We start from the raw sequence: 19,087 nt of genomic DNA, 5'->3' as shown, positions 1-19,087 counted from the left end.
AAAAATAGAGATGAGAAGACTTGTTGTGGTGCTTCATTTTGCTGTGTGATGCCCGACCGCTGCTGACATCTCCACAAAATGAACTCTTGATTTTAAAAAGTATAACATGAGATACTGTGACAGTTTGGTTGGGGTGGAAAAAAAAAATCAGATCCTAAGAACACACCAAGATGTATATTGCATCAGATATTCAGTGATAAATCCTACACAGACAGTTTTTTTCCCCAGAGTACAACGAAAACACTTCTAAGTCAAACCCCCACAATCTACAACCACTGTTCAAGGCTTGGTATGTGCTAAACTTCCATTATAAATTCCCACATTAACAAATCCCTCGAGTCTACAAAACATGTGTGCCTTCATAAAACTAAGAACACTGGCACAAGATTTTCTTCTGTGTAACAAATAAATCTGAAATAAGACTGGAAGCATTATTGATTGCTGATCCAAAAATTTCCTGAATGAAAACAACAAAAAAAACCAGCTTCAAAATGGAACCAAAAAATAGTAATTAAAGGATACAAATAAGTGGAAAAAAAAAAAGAAAAACGTATGTTCACATATAAAAAAACCTCTTATTTTAAAGCTCAAATCGGTGACTGAACATGAAATTTAAGAATTCAAGGCCCTTTTGAGGAGATTAATAACTCCTGAGAGCTTAAAAAAAGTAAATATGTTGTGGGAATATTATATTGGGATGTGAAGCATGCACAATCCTTTGAGGCTGATCACCACATGAGATCAAGACCCTGCCACATACGTGACATGACACAATGAGCCCATCTACCCTTACAAGGTCACTTTCAAAAAAAACACCACCAACAGCTGTTATAAGGTCCACCGTTATTTATACAATATACATCAACAGCATAGGTTATTAGTACTGCAACAAGACTGTTTCCATATCAAAATGTACAAAAAGAAATCACTTCTACTCATTCCTTCATCCGCTCAGGGCCTCTGGTTGAATTCATTCACTTTTTTCGTAATAATTTAAAACCATGACAAGTCCACACACATATTTGCACTAAAATGTAAACATTCATTCATAACACACGTTAAAAAAAAAAAAACAGCCGAGGGAGCCAGTTTTTGTTTGTTGCATCCACTGTACAATATTTGAATCCCACAGAGAAGGAGATCGTCCTGAAATATAAATGTGCTCTAACTGTTATACGGCAACTACAACTTGTGCAAACACTTCAGCTAGACTAGGTTTGTAAGGAGCTGGACGGAGGCTTGATTCAACAAGGTATTAGAGGACAGAGACAACAGCTTTATCTACACACCTGTACGTTGAGCAGGTTATGATTTATTAAACCACCGCTAGAGGAGTGTCAGCACTGACATTTTTTTCTTTTTAAGACAGACAGCAAGTGGAAGTAGAGCCCATGCATGCATGAAGCTTCTTATGTACAACTACAGTACCTCTTTTTTTTTTTTTTTTAAACGGTTCCTATGGCTAAACCATACTTTGGCACCACAGCTAGGCTTCCGAATATTGAGATGTTGGTATTTTTGTCCTTCAGAAATGTTAATACAAGGCCTGTGTTCGGGAACGATGAGTGGAAATGGTCGCTACCACAATCTGTATGATACATTTCTTCTGAGAGGCAGCACAGAATATCTTCTGCAATTCTATAATACATTATATGTTGCACTGTAAGACCGGGTTGCACCAACAAAGATTAATTTAATCTAAGATTAGCTCTAATCACAATTTGGCAGAACTAGGTTTAAAATGAGAAAATCCAGATTTTAAATTAAGCAGAGCCCTGTTGCATAATTAAAAACTAATCTTGGTTTAGTCAATCCAAGTTTAGTGAGTTAAACTGAAATAAATACAATTTTATCAGTTTGGAGATGCTCGCTTACCAAAATTAAAAAGACAAAAAACAAAAAAACAAAGCAAATTGGAGTGCTGTTGGGACCTAGTAAGTATAAACAAGACACATAAAATTCAACTGGGTTTGTCCCTTAACTTTCTTTGAGAAACTTGATTATTCTTCTTAATCCATCCCAAAAAAAGAAGTTATTTAGAAAGTTAAACATCCTGAAGTGTAATTTCAAAGTTAATACTGGATCACATTTTAAATTTGAGTTTAAATTTTTGGTGCAACAAAATAAAATTTAATTTAAAAGACGCAACTGAGGTTTAAATCTTTTTTTAATGTTAAATTTGTTTAAAATTGTGGAACAACATAATTTAAAGCTAAACCATAAATTAATCCTTGTTGGTGTAACCCAGCTTAAGCTTGTTTGTCAGACTCAATCTGAACACAGAACAACACCCACTTCTTGACAGGCATTGAGGTATAAAAAAATGGTACGATATCGACTGATGTTACCTGCCCTTTTCTGCACCTTCTGTAAAACCACTGAGAGGTCGTCGCGTGGTTTTTCTTTTGTGCAATTCCTGAACTAAGAACAGCTGAAGCATCCAAGGCATTTTCAGCAACCAAAAAAAAAACCAAGATGAGAATAAAAAGTCATAAATAAGTTTCTTCATTTAAAACAAAAAATATTTACAAAATACATCAGTTACAGGTGCCACAGTGATTTGAGAACCAAGAGAGAGAACAAGCAACTAGGAGTAAACATAGTTTGGCAGTCAGTATTCTGTTAACAGTGTTGCAGGATGCATATATTACTGAGAAACATCGATGTTAATCTGCTCTTTCGTCTTCAAGCAGTTGCTTGTGATGATTTGGGACTCGGTCACAGTTTTCTGGACACACATGCAAGGCCTTCAAATGTAAGTACAGTAGCAGGTCAGAGACGCGTCTTCACTTCTCAGTCTCCTCTTAAGTGAGACTCTTCGTTGACCTATTTATCCCTGGCAAAGTGACAAAGCTAAAACCCGTCTTTGTCTCTTGACTTGGCTCTCTGCGGTGTTGTTGTACCCTGTGACCCTCTTCGATCCACCTTCACGCTGGATTCTGACTGGGCCGAGTTGATCCAGGACGCCTTGAAGGGCTTCGGTTGCGTGACAGGGAGCGTCGGGCTCGGCGTCGCTTCTCTCTCCTCCAAATCGTCGAAGCTCACTTCCTGCACGGCTTCCTGTTTCTTGAATGAGTCCCGTCGCTCCGACAGAGCCAGCTTCCTCATCACCACCACCTCTTTGGAGTGGTGGTTGCCGCCGCGGTGTTGTGGTGAGGCGGTAGCACGGTGGTGCTCGCTGCCTCCACTCGCCATGTCCTGGTGTCCTCTCTGCCCTCCTATGTACAGCCCCTGACGGCCGTGTTCACCGACACAGACGAACCCGGTGGCGGTGTCCCCCTCCATGTCCTCCAGCCCCTCCCCCTCAGACAGAGGCACCTCCATGGTGTGACGGCGGGTGCTATAGGCTTTCCTATCCCCGTGGTAACCCCCTGCTGACTTGTCTCCTCCTGTCAACTTCTCTGCTGACTGGACCCTCTTGAGGAGTGGTGAGCGTGGCGGCTCTGCACTGCGGGGACGAACAGAGTGGCGGGCAATAGTGGGAGGGGACAGTGTCTTGCCATGGAAACCTTGTAGGGTCTTGGGGTGGCTGGGGAGGCAGGATGGAGAGCACTGGGGGGAGAGGGGCTGAGGGGGTGGGATGCAGGCCAGCGGTGACGGAGGGATGCTGCTGGTGGACTTGCAGCGGCCAGCTTTGGTGTACCGACCCAAAACGTGTAGGGAACTGGGACGGGCCTGTGGGACAGGCGAGTTAGGGGAGCTGGAGCAAGGAGAAGAACTCGAATCTGACAGAAAGAGAAAGAAATAAAACACATTAGACACAAAAAGATCAACAGCTCTGTTTTTAGGATGCAAGTGATACCTGACAGCCTGACTCACCTCCGGAGTGGTCGGGAGCAGGGGAGCGACAGGGCGTGGAAGGCCCAGGAGAGAGACTCTGTGTGGGGGAGCCTGAGAGGCTGTCACTGGAGGACTGGTGGAAACCCGAAGAGAAGCTACGACTGCTCTGCATGGGCGGAGGAGGTGTATGCTTAGACAGCTTCTTCAGGATGCTACGCCGTCGGCTGCATAAGAGGTGAGAGGTGTCAGGGGTGCGTTTCATCCACAATATTGTTCTCTGGGTTAACGTCTTTCATGCTTATAAAAATTCTCTCTCAGTGAGCCAACAATTAAGCACTAGAGGTAAAACAGCAACTTAAGACCCATGAAATTTCAATTCATGTTTAGTCCAGAGCTTCCAAAACTAAACTTCACACTTCAGACTTCACCATGTCAGAAACATTTAACACAATAACCATCAATAATAAACATTAAGTTAGTTTACTGTTAACAAACAGTGAAATGATAATTCATTATGTTTACTACTCTGTAATTTTATTTACTTCATTGTTAAATCAAATAATTAGTTTATAAAACACATTCACTCTGATCAAATTTACACAATACAACATTTTATAAACTATATTTAGAATGTACTTATTTGAACCCAAATCGTGATCTTTTTCTAAACCTACCCAGGTGGTTTTTGTGCCTGTATTTTGAAAGTCTATCTGAATGTTGCATATTGATTATTGCTAACCTGTCCATGGAGCCCTGTACGTTATAACGCTATAGGGTTAAATACAGCGTCATAGTTTGAAGCTTACAGGGCCACTGACCGCCACCATGTTTGACACAGTGGGAGTGAGAACATGTTGTCTACAAACATTATCTGCATAGTTATTGTGACATTGCAACTGTTGTTCAAAATTTTAAAATGTTGCAAATGTATAATAAATGGTTTATAAAGCATATATAAACATTATTTCAATGTTTGTTAACGATAAAATAACATTAACATAAGTTTAATTAACTATCAATTCACAATTTATTAATGATGTTATTATAACATGTTAGAACACTTGGGAACTTTGTTTTGAAAGGTGCTACATAAATAAAATTATATTATTATGTACCTGTCCTGTCCGTCCTTCCTCTTGCTCTTCTTGCTGCGTCGGGCCATCTTGGCCTTGTAGCTCACCTTCCTGGCAGGGCCCACCTTGATGGAAGTGTTCTCCAGTGCAGTCGTCTGCAGGGTCACCCTGTTACCACTCTGTACAAAACAGATCATTAACATAAACACCCGTCTATTAAGACAGTCAGTCTCTCTCTTGGAGAAGAGTCACAAAATTATATGTTGTCACTTATGCAAAGTTTGTTTGAGGAAAAAAAGAGCAGCAGTACATTTGGAATTTCCCTGATATAAAACACATCATAAACACAGCTGCGATTATCAAAATAATAATAAAAACTCAAGTTGTCTTCGTACCTTGAGCAGGAGCTCCACCACCTCAGTGTGGACGAGTCCCTGGACCGACTCCCCGTTGACATGAGTGATGAGGTCACCAGCCCTCAATCCTGCTTCATGTGCTGGACTACCATCCTCAACACACTGTGGTCAAAAACACAAACAAACTCTGATCAAGATCACTGGTCAAGCAACCTTCTAATCAGCTGTTACTATGACTGATAATGTTTTAGCCCTACAATTATTACAACCATTGTTTTTGGTTCACTTTTAAAGTATGAACACGAACACACAGATTCACAGCATTAAGCCAAGATCTGTCAAAACACACACAAACCTGTCCATTCTGACTACTGTACAACTATATACAGAATTTATATACTGAATTTTTCATGCACACATACATCATACATACCCAGACCATGTGGTGAACAGTGTAGACGTCACTGTCTCCCATGTAGACTCTGATAGCTCGCAGCGCGAAGCCGAACCTCTTCCCGGAGCTGTGGATGACCACAGGAGGCCTGAGGCAGGTGATGCTGACAGAGAGGTCCCGGCTGGGGGACGAGTCTCTGGACGAGGGGTTGGACGACAGGGACAGCGATGATTTGGGGCTTGTAGGAGGTCCTCCTGAGTCATCTGGATCATGAAAGGAAGATGATTAGCAAGGCCATAAGATGAACGTTTATGGATAGTTTGTCTGTCTGACCAGTGTTTTCTTTTTGCACCATTCAATATTGGATAAAAATACTTTAACCAAACTACCATAATGATAATGCTAAAATGTATGTTATTCTACTACTTACAATTCTTAGTTAAAGAACTGAAATGTGAAAACATCATAATAAGTCAAATAACATTACTCTTATCTTGGCCACAGTGTTAGTATTTATGGTTTGGGTGTTTATTGTGTAGATTACACAGTGTCAGGCTGTAGAGGGCACTGTAAACACATGAATAGGCCCAACAAATCTAGACAGATGACAATTGTGCCTCAAAAAGACTTAAAATACATGATTATGGATGGAATTTGAGCAAGCAACTGAAACAAAGAGGAACAGGGTACGTGACAAACCAACATCCTGTCTACCTGGGGTGATGATGAGGGACAGGCCAGAGACAGAGGCAGACTTGGGGACTTTGCCAGCTGGGGATCTGGGTTTCTCCGGGGTCTCCAGCTGGTGGGCGATGCGTCTGGACGCTCCTCTTCTGAAGGACGGCCTGGTGCCTGTGCTGTTGCTCCGGAGCCGAATGCGTCGGAGGTTGGAAACCATCCCGTCTACAAACAGGAAGTACGGAGCAGCGCCAGCGTTTGTGTTTAATAATGACCAAAATAACAGGAGAAGAGAATGTACAGAGGTCTGTGTTTGTCCATCTCACCTTCCTCCTCGGCAGAGATGGCGAAGCGGGGCATGATGTCAAGGCTCTGGGTGCTGTTCATCACCAGTGGGCTGGCACTGCGCTCGGACTGGGAGGAGCTGGACGAAGCACGAGGACGCAGACTGCAAGAGAAAACAGTAAATATGCAGGATTTCAGTAAAACCTGGGATAAGAACCTGTTTCAGACATTACTGCTATATGTAAATATGCATTACCAAAATTCTGAGTAAGAAACAATGATTTCACTGTTAAAACACTGACTATGGATTAAAATAATAAATAATAAATCTGAATTGACCCCAGTTAGTTTTAGTTTGTGTTGCATTTCCACATATGCAGGTGACAATGTAGTTAACTATGTGCAATTAACTAACTACTAAACTACATTCATATTTGCAGTGCAACTGTCGAAAGTACAGCTACTTTTTCAATGCCACAAATTTAAAACAATAAAATATCCATTAATTATAGCACTGAAAGCTATAAAAAATGTTCAGTTCAGTTCAATTCAGTCTTTATTGTTGTGCCTGAATTTTGGCTTGGAACACACAGTAAAACCAGACAGTGTTCAGTGACACTCAATGTGGGCAGGTTGTTAATTTTAAAAAGAAAATTATCCTGTTTAATGTACCTAGGATTTCTTTTTGTTGCGTATCGAAAGTATGATTAGTATTATTTTTTTAATATTACTATTATATTTTTTGTATAATATTTTTATTTAGTTAGCTACTGTAACTACAAAGATTTTTTGGCCATAAAAGGAAAGGAATGTTTTTTTATTTTAACACTGCTTCTCTACTGACTGGAGGACACTGGTTACTGAACCATTTCCTGCACTTACTCACAAACAGTGGGGGTTTTTTGGTTTATGTACGACTTGTGAACAAGAGGGGAATTTTGTTCTAAACTAAACTCAGTTGCTGGCATGTGACTTCTTTGTATTACATTTTGGTCTAATTTATTATCACATGTACTTTGTCAATTTTACTACTTTATTTAAAGTAGCTGGAACTGCTTTTTCTAAGTAGCTATAATAATAATAATAACTTTTATATGCTGTAGTTCAACTTCTTCCAGTGTGAAGCAGTTTTGGAAAGTTATGTTTTCAGAGCAGCGTCTGCAACACTGACAGCTGAATGAGCTCTGGTATGTGTCTTGGCCAGTAGTTACTTGATTATATTCATTTTGTGGAAAAAAACAAAACCTAGTAGTCACTGATCATCATTATTAAAATGCTGATTTCATCTGCAAATTTTGTCAGTAGAGGAGGTCGTGTCAGTCTTTCATGCCATAACAGTTGACTCTATCAGGATCACAGGGGCACCTGAAGCCTTTCCCAGTATGCACTGAATGGAAAGCTGGAAACCCGACACTGCCGTTCACACCTATGAGCAATGTGAAAGCCTCCACCTGACCTGCATGTCAGGTGGAGGCTTTTACATTGCTTGAGCATACTGAGATACTGAGAAATTCCATATGAACACACATAAAAGCTTCAATTAGAAATGATCCAGCCTGGGTGTTACAGTATTAACCATTTAGAATGACTTATTAAACACAGTGTTATTCTAAAAAGACTAATTTCAACATCTCAAAAAATGGCTCATTTCGAATATAAACTGCTTCATATTTATTGAGAGAGAATATTACACTTCCATCTCACATTTTTTGTCAAATTTATGGCTAACAAGGCGAGAACGAGGGCCGGCTGTAATTCTCTCCCTCTCACAGTTAGGACATCACTCTCTCTCACCTCCCCCTGTGTCCATCTGCCCTCCTGTCTCCTCCAGCCAAGTGTTTGCATCCATCGCCAGGGGAGAGGACTCCCCTGCCCTCCCATCGCTCCTCCTTCTCCTCGCTGTGGCTTCTCTCAGATGACGACAGGCTCTGGTTAGATGGCGTGGAGGTGGACAGGTGCTCTGTGCTGCTGTACACCTAGAGATGAACAAAAAATAGGTTACATGGATGTTTAATAGAGTAAAACATCCTGCAGATATCTTGATTAAATGTGATTAGATGTGTGATTAGATAAATTAGATGTGTGATATATAGTATATTACAGGTGAAGGCCAATAAGCACAGCCGTAATAAGTACCTTGCTGAAGCGGTGGGCCACAGAGGAGAACTGTCGGAGCTCCAGAGATGATTCATCATCATTGGTTTCATCATCATCATCTGAGCCCAGGTGACAGTAGCGCTCTGATCGGGCTGTAAGGAACACGATAGAGCATTAAATATTGAAAACTATACTGATGATTGATTGAAACTACCATCGGGCAGCACTGTAAAATCATCATCAACCTTCAGATTTATTCTTATGGCAGCATTTCTACGTTTGTGTGCGTGCAGACAGAGATTTGATTGCAGTCAAGCGAGTCCATGCTACATCATGAAAGGCTCTGTGTATGTTTGCATCTGCTCATAAATCTAGCTGGTCTGCCACGTACTGTCAAAGTAGCTGGTGTCCTCCTCAGTCTCTAGTTGAGGTATGAATTCAGCTTTCTGCCTCAGCAGGCCGTTCCAGTCCAGACCCAGGAAGAACGTGTGCATCTTCACCTCAGTGGTTCCACCTGGGGAAAAAACAGAAAAAAAACATAAGACAAACAGGTTTGGCTTGCATGTCTGCTCATCCTGGGAGTAGTTTACAGCTACTGCTTAGGCAATTTATGAAAAGGCTCCTTTAATACCCCTAATACAGGAGTTCTTAAACTTGCACATTTGGTCCACATTTGATTTGAACTCAAGGTCAGAGGTCCAGAACGATTAAGATTTAATCAAGTAAGCATCAGCATACATTCAAGTTCAAGACATCCAAGACAGTCTGTCAAAATACAATTGAGCGAAGTGGGAGAAATGGCATAATTTGCCTGCAATCAGTTGCTTGAACCTGGACAACAGAATGTTCTTCGGAGATCCACTAGGCTACTCGTTGTTGCAATTAAAATAATGTCACATCTCTTGTGATTGGTCCAGCACCAGACCGAGGTCACACAGCTCAGACAGTTAGTCCATAGACACGTTTTTAAAATGACAGTTACACTAGTTTTAAAAATTGCGTAACACAGAAAATCAGACACATTCCATATCTGCAATTTAGGGGCTGTGACATTAATGAGTGAACTCGCCAGCAAAAACACACAACACTCTATTCAGCTGTTACTGTCGCCATGACAACAATGTCAACAATAAGGGAAACAAACCTCATTAAATCCATTCATCTGATGAAAGAATCACTGTGAATCCAGCTACACTGTATATTCAACATCACTAAGAATCAACTGATCAACAGATTTTTTTTTTTTTTTTTTACAAAATAGAAAACTTTACACTTCACAATGTGTTGTATTCATATCATGAGGTATGGACTGGGTCCAGATTGGCTTGCTGCTTGGTCTGGATGCAGACAGTGGTCCAGAGAACATCTTGTAAAATGACAAGACAGCTTTTCCTTCTCATGAGCTCTGACCAGTCATCACAGCCTAGCACATCTCTTTATCTCTGCCTGTCTGTGGACAACAATTTTATCAATCAAGCTTTGTCTACAATGACTCTGCCTCACTCCAAATGTTGCCTTATAAACCCTCATGATCACAGCTTTGACGTAAATATAAATGTGCGTAACTGTTGGACAATTTCTATGAAACAGAACTAGAAAAACTGCTGCCCCCGCGACCCGGCCCCTGATAAGCGGAAGACAATGGATGGATGGAGAACTAGAAAAATGTCACGAATTCCCAGCACAAGTGCTGAAATGTGGCCTTTAAAGGACCAGTGTGTTGGATTTAGTGGCAGCCCCATCCTATTTTCAGGTGATTATATACTAATGAAAACATAATTGTGAATATTATATTCCATTTCAACTACCAATAAAGGTAAAAGAACCACTTTAAATATTTTGAACTTACCACTTTATTTTAAAACTTAACACTTCTACACATCCGACTTGCACAGACTAATGAAATCCCCAAGTCTTGTCTGGCCCCAACAAACTGAACGATTAAAGGCAACATGACAGTCTGTTTGTGCCTCTTCTGGGCCTGCAGAAGGTCACAGTGCTGTGCAACCTGGGACCCAGCAGGCTTTACTCCAGAGAGCCTTGCACACCCATTCGTCATCAGTCACACTGCCACCGACCTGTTCCCAGACGCTCCAGAGGGCTCTGCTTCAGCAGCCTGGTGATAAGGTCCTGGGCATCAGCTGGCAGAGCGTCCTCCCCGTCTGGCCAGATGATGTCATCTGGACAAAGAAACACATACCAGAGATCCAATGAAGGGATTTAAAGGTATCCACACAGCCCAGGGGACTGAAATGCAACAATTGTGGTGATGACCAGTAACCAAAGATTAAAATTCAACCTGCATTATGTCAGACTTATTATGAACTAACAGATGTCTTACCGTTGACCACCTGACCAAAAAGCTGTTCTGGTGTGTCTCCAAAGAAAGGCACACAGCCCACTAAGAACTCATACAGGATGATGCCCATAGCCCACCAGTCGACTGGCTTCCCGTAGCCCTGCCTCAGAATCACCTCTGGAGCAATGTACTCTGGAGTACCACACACCTGTACAGAGGAAAAACAGATGTGGACAGAAAAGACTGATGTCAGTTAAGGTCATGAACACAACAGAAGAGACAAAGACAGGATGAGATTAGACGACACAAACCTGTTTGTCGATGAACTCTCTGGTGTCCTTCTCAATATGTCCTTCATACAAGTTGGTGGTCATGTTCATTAGACCGATCTTTGACAGTCCAAAGTCTGTCAGCTTAATGTGTCCCATGGAGGTGATTAATAAACTACAAAAGGAAGGAAATACAGAAATGTTTCATGTTACATCAAACCCCAAAACATAGATCTTCGACTAAGTAAGAAATATCAAAGGCTCAACGCTTCTGAAAAATTCTGTTCCAACTTCAAAAAGACTGCCAGTTTTTAAAGATGATGGTAAGTTTAAAAATGATGAAAGCTTTAAGGAACTTGGATGCTCCTGAAAGTGAAATTTAAAATGTCAAATGAGGACTCACTTGTCAGGTTTGAGGTCTCTGTGTACGATGCCGTAGTTGTGAAGGTACTCTAAAGCCAGGACGGTCTCTGCGAAATACATCCGGGCCATGTCCACAGGGAGAGGACCAATGTTCTTCAGCAGGTTGGCACAATCTCCACCTGACAGTACAAACGCAGCCACATGCTTTATTTAGGATTTCTGAGTGTTTGTGACAATGTGTGTTTTGAGTCAACAGTGGGAGGGCAAATTAGATTCAACAAGTACTTAATAAAAGGGTTTTGAAGGGTTGTATGAGGTACTTCTCCATAGTCAGTGTATTACCTACAGTAGATGGTGCTCAGCATACATCCAGTTAGAGAAGCAGAGAGGAGTACAAGCACTGGAACTTATCAATGAAATGACAACATTAGCAATAAAAGGTATTTTAGCCACTTCATAAAGGTCCACTATTTTTAAAATATTTTCACTCCTTTACCTTGACACCGGACAGCCTTTTCTGGTGGTAAACCACCGTTATACAAGCTAAATATTACTCTCAATAAACAAACCAAACTCGATGGCCTACCGCTACCTCAATCTGTTTGTTTGTTTGTGTTTATGTGTGACTTTAGTGAATCCAAACTATCCTTTTAAAACACAGAAGTCACAGTAACACAAACATAAACCTGCGAGGTAAAATTACCTTGCAAAAATTTCCAATCGGAAAAGGGCTGTCCGATGGGAAGGTAAAGCGCTGAAAATATTTTAAATAGAGTGTACATCTAGCTGATGGCTTTTTAGGTGAGCCTTTGTTAAGCTTCTATAATACATTTAGCTGCTGACCCTGTCCACAGCTGTACATTGCTTAGCTTCCATGCTGGTACTTTTCTCTGCTTCTCCAAACTGGATGCATGCTGACTGCCATCTACTGTAGGTAGTATACCAACTACCCATAAGCACCTCAGACAACCCTTCATCAAATAACCCGCACTATTCCTTAAATATTTATGCATGGAGAGTTCCAACCAGCATTACCTTCCACATACTCCATGACCATGCAGAGGTGCCTTCGCGTCTCAAAAGAGCAGAACATGGAAACCACAAATGGGTTTTCAGCAAAGGTGAGGATGTCTCGCTCCACAAACACCTGCTGGATTTGGTTTCTAAGGATCAGGTTCTGCCGGTTGATCTTCTTCATGGCAAAACGCTGACGGGTCTCCTTATGACGCACCAGAAACACAGCCCTGCATGGCAGGAGAGGAGAGAGAGGAAAAGAGAGGAAAGATGATAGGAGAGTTTATACGGGGTTGACGGGTATGGAACGAGATCAATTGAGATTTCAGAAGGAAAAGAAGAACATCAGTTCAGACTTGAAATGAAATTGTCCAGACAAACTCTACATGTAAACACAAAAATACTACGGCAACACATCCTCATTTTAGTTTCTTTTCCTCTTTTATTGGCTTCTCTGTGGTGACACAAAGACACTGAGTCACTCAAACACAAACAAAGAACTCTGTCTTACTCACCCATAGGCTCCATTGCTAATGAGCTTGATGGTCTCAAAGTCGCTCTCCAGTGGTTTCCTACGAGGAGGGGTGCAGGCTGCTCGGCTCTGAATCACACACGGACAAAAAAAGAAGGAAAATAACAGGAATTTAGATGTGGCATTATTTCAGAAAAGCATTAATTCATGCACTTCACTGTGATGTTAATGTTTAATGTCTGCATGTATTAACAACTTGAACTGGATGTAAGCAACTCATCAATGTTGTTCAGCTCTACTTCATGACATTTTATATTTCTTCAGCACAGCTGCCACTGCCTCTAACATTACCTCACTTCATTCTAACTCCTTTATGTAACGGTTTAATGTCAGCGTGTACCTGTGTGGGTGTTGCCTCTCCGGGATCATCAGAGTCTCTGCTGGCCGCTCTGTGACTTGGACTCGTCTGCTCCAGATGGACCATCTCTGTAACAGCAGCAGACACACATTAGAATAAGCGCTCATTGTCCTCAAGGGTGTCTATTTAAGCTGAATGGAGTTTGAACTGTTTGCAAAGATACTAATAATGTTTAATGAAATTACAACTGTCACTGTTCCCAAAGCTTATTCTTAGTGTTTTATTATAATTCTTTTATGCGATTAGTTTATAATGTCTTTGTTAACTGATTAAGGGTTTTCAAATTCAGTTATGTTCTACTCTGTTAAACATTATTGTGGACTGCATCGCAATACTGACATATAGTTCTGCAGAAGGATTATTTTTAATTTTCTCAAGAAATAGACAACAGACAACCTGTTTAACTGAACAATGGATAACACAGCAACACTACAGCATGAACTATGACAGAAAAGAAAATACAAAGACAGTAGAGTGCAAGTGGGCATGTAGTAATAAGATCAGTAAAGTGCAATGAATGATTAGTGCCGTCCCACATATACTGTAAACATGTGCCTCATTTTCAGTCAAAGCAACAGGATATTCTAACAAATGAAGTAAAAATGATAATACTAATTCCAGCAGCAATAAAAATACATAAAAATGGCAGCAGTAATTATTCCATTAGCATTACTATTTTCTCATACATTCCTTTCCTTTCTGTGCCTTTAATGGATAGTACAGGTGAAGATATGACAGGAGAGAATGAGGAGAGAGAGGGGACGACATGCAGGCTGCAGTCAGGCTGGAGGTGAACCAGGGCTGCTGCAGAGTTTTTTGAAAAGCATATTTGATTTTATTCTGGCAAAATAATGAACATGCATGTCACTCAGTTAAATGAATACAATATTAACTCTGTTGATTTGCAATAGCTGAATATTTGAATTAGGGAAATACTGCTGTTAACTACTCATCCTGTGGATGGCATATTGCTCGCACATCTGTTCATCTTTTGCACTATATTTGTTCTATTAGCACTCAACTTCTACACTGCTATCATTAGTTTGTGTTCATTGTTATAAAAATCATAAATATTCTGACTTATTCTAATAGCAGCATGTTGTAGTGTGTGTCTAAGTCTGTGTGTGTGCAGACAGAGATCGATATTTGTACTGTAGTTGTAGCAAATCCATGTTAGATAATGAAAGGTACTCTGTGTGTGTGTGTGTGTGTGTGTGTGTGTCCATAAATCTAACTGCTCTGCACTGTACTGTCAAAGTAACTGGTGACCTCCTCAGTCTCAGGCGGAGGTATGAATTCAGCTTTCTGCCTCAGGAGGCAGTTCCAGGCGAGACCCAGAACATCTGTTCTTCTGTTCTTCATCTTTCACACTGTATTTGTTCTACTTTACTGGTTATCATTACAGTTTCTTTATCTGTGCCTTGTTATCCCCCTCACCAGCCCCCAGCCAAACATGTAAATATTTAAATTCTTTGTACTTTTTGAGTATTTTGTTTTTAACCTTGTTGTCTTATTTTAGTACTTCTATATATGAACACCATGGCATGACAGAAACATTTCAATCCTCTGTATGTCCTGTACATACAGCAGAGTTGATAGTAAAATTGACTTTGAACTTGAACATTGGAACATATCAGTGGAGATAATGCTCTGATTAATTGCTGCAATAAAAATGTCCATGTCATGCACACAGTTACACAGTAAAATGCCAACATAGACCAGTTATTGGACAAAATACTACAATCAAAAACATAGATCACCTTCTAAAGGGTCCCTGGTGAGGCCGAGCTGGCTGATGATGTATCTGGGAATATCGGTCTTGATGCCCTGGCCAACCTTGGCTTGACCTTCTGCAGCCTCCAAACGCTGGTAAAACTCCTCTGGATCAAACTCCTGCAGGAAAGAACAGGAGAGGTGTGTTGTAGTTTATGTGCATTTTAAAATGTCATCTCTCACAACAAAAATAGTATAATACAGTGCTGGGGAATATAGCTGAAAAATGTGGCACAACAAAATGTTTCGTTTCAGAAAATATTGATCATAATATTGATTGACCCGTCCTTTATTATAACAATACCACTAGACAACATCATTCTCACTCCACACTCTTTCTGTTTTCTGTCACGTGTCAATAATGCAACTGGCAGATGATTATCTGTTTAGGCAGATCAAATATGGATCAAGATTCTGTTACTACTTTGCCCATTTCTCACTTATTTTAGTGACTGTTTAGTTGTAATACAAAAAAGATTGACACCAAACAGGCCGCCATTATTTCCTGCTGAACTAAGCATGACCCAAGTCACAGTGCGTCACCCACCAGCTTGATGCTGACCCCCTTAATGCCAAATGTGACTTAGCTTCAAAACAGTCGTCCACAAACCAACAGGTGACATCATGGTGGCTCTGTCCACTTATTCTTTCTACAGGTATATAATAGGCTGTTTATGAGCCAGAGGGTAGTTGTTACATGTTTTCTTGGTGGTTTGCATTTGTGTGAAACTACTTTATTGAACAGTTTTCTGCTCCTGATGAAGTGTCTATTACTGATACATGCAACTATTCTGTTATTGCCCAGGCTTACTACAATAACACAGGAAACACACAGTCCCCTGACAGAATAGCTGCAAAATACACACCAGGTAAAAAAAACGGGAAACATTTGCGATGTAATAACAGAGTTGGTAAGAAAGCAGGTTGAAAAAGTAAATCCAATCTGCTTCTCCTTGACTTACAGGACGAATGAGATGAATATCTGGGCTAATTTTAGGACTTAAATTATCAGCTACTGTCAGTACTAAAGGGCTTATAAAGGACAACAACTCAAAACACGACCCTGTCCTGAAGGTAAACTTGCTGCTGGCTTATTCCAACATGTAACTCTATTATTACTACAACAGAAACTATTATTACTGCACCATATCATCAATGTGTGTGACTCACCTGTGACATCTGCATGTGAAGGGACAGATACTTTGTTCAAGGCTCTAAGCTGGTAAGCGTCATGTTGACTTTAGGTCACTCCTGTACTTAAGATCATTACTGTTTCTCCCAGTGAGTCTTACCAGACACTCCAGGAGCCTGGCTGGCCGGGAGATGATAATAAGAATCTTCTTGACCAGTTTGGTGATGATGGTCACCTCCTCGCTCTCTGAGCGCTCGTACGCCTGATCGGGAAAGGACAAAAGGATGATGGATTATTGTTGTGACTTAATCCAATTGGCACGAGCCACGAGGCAGCGCAGCTCATCCACAGAGGCTGTCTGCACTTTGGTCTGCCTCGTATTATTTTTAGCATCCATTTCATCTTCTTACACTATCTGTTGGTGATTCAATGGATCAGGGCTGGTATTTCAGCATCTTACATCAATGCTCGTTTCTGTTCGTTGCCTTGCCAGATTCATAAATAATGGAAAACACTTGCGAATGCCATTTTATTAACACTCATTGTCTCCATTATCTTAGTCTAACATTGCCTTGCCCTGGTCAAACAGCAGGTTCAGAGTGTTTCAGAGGCGGTGATATCAGACAGAGTTCAGGTTTGTCAGCTGTAAGGTGGTCAGAAAAAATGAATACTTTGATACTTTGTCAATCACATGTTTAAAATGATTCAGTCTGAGTGATCATTCAAGACCTCAGTTCAGTTTAATTCTTATTTTTCTGCCTGAGATTTGGCTCACAGCAAAACCAGACAGTGTTCAGTGACTTTTTACGTACCAGCACTGTGTGCAGGTTGTTAATTTAAAAACAGGACAAAAAACAGGAGTTTGTTTTCCTTTTTTGGTCCATTTGTGGTCCTAGGACTTTTGCCAGGATATTGAAAGAGGTATTGACTATCATTTTTTAATACTAGGACTATATCAAAGTTTAAAATTCTAATATTGTGAAAACTATAGTCAGCTGGATTGAGTGTGTAACAGGTTCTATGTCTTACCCTGTAAAATCTGTTACAAAGAAAACAGCATTATGAAACAGTGATTATCATTCTAGAGACAACGATGTAAGCACAGGGACAAATTCAAACATTTTAACATACAACCTTAATGCCAAAACGGTTGGGAAGCTGTATAAAACATAAATAAAAAACAGAACACAATGATTTGCAAAAACTTTTTGAACTATACTCAACTGAATAAAGTACATAAACAAGATACTTAATGTTCAAACTGAATAATTTACATGCTACCATCCAGACAACGTTATTTAGCAAGACAATGCCAGGCCTCTCAAAGAGCCCCTTTTTAATACTGCCACATGTTACCAGTTACCTGTTAAGCTCCTACCAGGTACCAGTTTACGTGTGGAATGTTCTTAACAGGTGTTTTTAGAGCATTCCTCAACTTTCACAGTCTCTTGTTACATTTTTGAAACACGGTGCGAACATCAAATTCAGAATGAGTGTATCAGTTTGAACATTAAATATCTCGTCTCTACTGTATTTGAATACAAGTCAAAAATCATTTGAAAATCATTGCATTCTGTTTTTATTTACATTTTACACAACGGCCCAATGTTTTTGGAACTGGGTTTGTATGACTGGAGTGATTTGCTTAAAATAAAGTCTTAGTTAGAAAGCTAGAAAATTATTTTTGCGGCACGATGAAAGAATAATTACAGAAATATGGCTTTAGTAGAAATTACAGACGTTATTACTATTCCTGTTGTACTGTAGGATAAAATAAGCTAGTAGGATTCTGAATGAACACAAGAAAGCACTCCATTGACTGTACTTACTGTAGCACCATTATTATAAAAATGAACATGATGTTAATTTAAACTCTCAAGGTAAAAAGGGAAAGTCATTTGGGGTCTGAGTCTGCAGGAAAGGCTGTAATCTGTTTTGCAGAAGGCAGCATTTGCTGCAGGAAAATTGTTGCTGGAAAGGTTATGTAATAAATCATTATATAAGAAAAGACTTGACCACTGCTCAGATCTTTGTAATAATATAGAATGACAACACCATTACTGGCCAATGTACTGGAATCAGTACTGAATGAGATCCAATCAAACAGGCAATTTCAATTCAATGTTCCCAGTGAGGCTAAAGTATAGGCTGCAATGTCCCAGAGGACAATCTGACCTACTGACAATCAGAAATTCACTGATGATGTCTTAAAGGGAACAAACACTGGCTGAACGGTTATACAGCTGAATGATCATTAAAAGGAAACAAAACTGCGTCTCCAAGAATGAGGTGGAAAAGATGAGACACACTTTAAAGATTTTAACGATTAGTGACACTCACCTCATGCAGCAGCTTCTCAAGTTTCTCCTGCAGCTCCACAAAGTACCTGGAGGTGACCAGGCCTTTCTGGGACTTGTCCAGACAGTCCCTGGCGAGCTCCACCAGCTGGTGCTGAATGAATCCCAGCACACCATCAGCCAGGGGCAGAGCCGTGCCTGGGGAACACTCTGCAATGATGTCGAGCAGCTGACCCTCCATCTGGGCTGTCGCCTGGGAAACAACCAAGATGGAAGACTTCATTTAAAACAGCGACAGCGGTAACAATTTCTTTAAAGTTGGGCCTCCCACAGGTGAGTGAGGCAAGATTTTGACTTTGCCAGGAGCGTTAACATCTCCTGTCCTGG

General features: G+C 40.6%; 1 protein-coding gene across 1 annotated transcript in view; it reads right to left on the bottom strand.

Annotated features, from left to right (window-relative positions):
- Positions 1 to 2,173: 2,173 nt before the first annotated feature.
- mast3a (microtubule associated serine/threonine kinase 3a) overlaps positions 2,174 to 19,087 on the bottom strand; it is a 34,378-nt gene continuing 17,464 nt past the window's right edge. The window contains exons 8-27 of the mRNA XM_084731522.1: positions 18,744 to 18,953; positions 16,564 to 16,665; positions 15,259 to 15,391; positions 13,481 to 13,566; positions 13,124 to 13,209; positions 12,630 to 12,838; positions 11,635 to 11,773; positions 11,274 to 11,406; positions 11,005 to 11,170; positions 10,742 to 10,843; positions 9,055 to 9,177; positions 8,703 to 8,815; positions 8,361 to 8,542; positions 6,608 to 6,729; positions 6,318 to 6,506; positions 5,643 to 5,866; positions 5,249 to 5,371; positions 4,896 to 5,032; positions 3,820 to 4,004; positions 2,174 to 3,725 (exon numbers count right to left, since the gene is read on the bottom strand). Of these exons, the coding sequence (XP_084587648.1) occupies positions 2,854 to 3,725; positions 3,820 to 4,004; positions 4,896 to 5,032; positions 5,249 to 5,371; positions 5,643 to 5,866; positions 6,318 to 6,506; positions 6,608 to 6,729; positions 8,361 to 8,542; positions 8,703 to 8,815; positions 9,055 to 9,177; positions 10,742 to 10,843; positions 11,005 to 11,170; positions 11,274 to 11,406; positions 11,635 to 11,773; positions 12,630 to 12,838; positions 13,124 to 13,209; positions 13,481 to 13,566; positions 15,259 to 15,391; positions 16,564 to 16,665; positions 18,744 to 18,953 (3,636 nt within the window). The 3' untranslated portion in view covers positions 2,174 to 2,853. The remainder of the gene's footprint in view (positions 3,726 to 3,819; positions 4,005 to 4,895; positions 5,033 to 5,248; positions 5,372 to 5,642; positions 5,867 to 6,317; positions 6,507 to 6,607; positions 6,730 to 8,360; positions 8,543 to 8,702; positions 8,816 to 9,054; positions 9,178 to 10,741; positions 10,844 to 11,004; positions 11,171 to 11,273; positions 11,407 to 11,634; positions 11,774 to 12,629; positions 12,839 to 13,123; positions 13,210 to 13,480; positions 13,567 to 15,258; positions 15,392 to 16,563; positions 16,666 to 18,743; positions 18,954 to 19,087) is intronic.

This window comes from Lutjanus erythropterus, chromosome 12, assembly GCF_056507025.1.
Source record: "Lutjanus erythropterus isolate fLutEry1 chromosome 12, fLutEry1.hap2, whole genome shotgun sequence".
NCBI classification, from domain to species: Eukaryota; Metazoa; Chordata; class Actinopteri; order Lutjaniformes; family Lutjanidae; genus Lutjanus; species Lutjanus erythropterus.
Note: the sequence above shows the minus strand (reverse complement) of the source record. Positions and strands in the feature narration are given on the sequence as shown.